This window comes from Corvus brachyrhynchos, unplaced genomic scaffold (assembly GCF_000691975.1).
Source record: "Corvus brachyrhynchos isolate BGI_N302 unplaced genomic scaffold, ASM69197v1 scaffold47, whole genome shotgun sequence".
Taxonomy (NCBI): Eukaryota; Metazoa; Chordata; class Aves; order Passeriformes; family Corvidae; genus Corvus; species Corvus brachyrhynchos.
In genome coordinates this window covers 1,725,813-1,726,792 of record NW_008239292.1, presented here as the reverse complement: position 1 = coordinate 1,726,792, position 980 = coordinate 1,725,813, and the positions used below count along the sequence as shown (strand labels likewise).

The 980-nt window shown below is 59.0% G+C and overlaps 1 protein-coding gene across 1 annotated transcript in view; it reads right to left on the bottom strand.

The window, feature by feature from the left end:
- Positions 1–979, bottom strand: part of SOCS7 (suppressor of cytokine signaling 7) — a gene marked incomplete at its 5' end in the record, with an annotated part of 15,060 nt that extends 14,081 nt beyond the window's left edge. Inside the window, one exon of the mRNA XM_017740517.1 lies at positions 890–979. Within this exon, the coding sequence (XP_017596006.1) occupies positions 890–979 (90 nt within the window). The remainder of the gene's footprint in view (positions 1–889) is intronic.
- Position 980: the final 1 nt, after the last annotated feature.

Genomic DNA, 980 nt, shown 5'->3' with positions numbered 1-980 from the left:
GATGTCAGGGAGGGCTGGGAATGCGGGAATTCCATCGGCAAACTCCGAGCCGTTCGCTGCCGGTGTGGGATTTCGCCGGATGGAAGCGCCCGGTGCGGGCGGTTGGGGTTTCTTCGGGATGAGGGGACACGGGAGATCCAGACCCCTCCTTTCATGCACAGAAAATGCTTTCCTGGACTCCAAACTCATGGAAAAGCCCTTTGGGATCATCCAGTCCAACCATTCCCCAGCGCTGCCGAGGCCACCACGTCCCCAAGTGTCACGTCCCTTTTAAATCCCTCCAGGGATGGGGACTCCGCACTGCTCTGGGCGCCCTTTTAGGGAATAAATTTCCCCTAAATCCAAACAAAACCTCCCCCAGCACAGCAAAACTCTTTCCTGGATTCCAAAAAAACCATGGAAAAGCCCTCTAGGACCATCAAATCCAACCATTCCCCAGCACTGCCGAGGCCACCACTGACCCACATCCCCAAGTGCCACATCCCCACGGATTTTAAATCCCTCCAGGGATGGGGACTCTGCACTGCTCTGGGCGCCCTTTTAGGGAATAAATTTCCCCTAAACCTCCCCCAGCACAGCAAAACTCTTTCCTGGACCCCACCACGCCCAGGCCCCCCACTGACCCACATCCCCACGGATTTTAAATCCCTCCAGGGATGGCGACTCCGCACTGCCCTGAGCTGCCTCTCCCAATTCCTGGCCACCCTTTTAGGGGATAAATTTCCCCTAAATCCAAACAAAACCTCTCCCAGCACAACTCGAGGCCGTTTCCCGTTGTCACTTATCCCCCAGGAGCAGGACGGGAGGGCTTTTCCCAAGCCCACGAAGGGAAGGATCCACCCCAATCCCAATCCCAATCCCGGCGGGGGCGGATTTTCCCTCCCGGTACCTTCTCCAGCTCCCTCAGGCTGGCGGCGAAGCTGCTGGGGTCGGGGCGGGCCAGGGGACACTGCAGGTGCGGCGGGGGCGGCTGGCCCGGG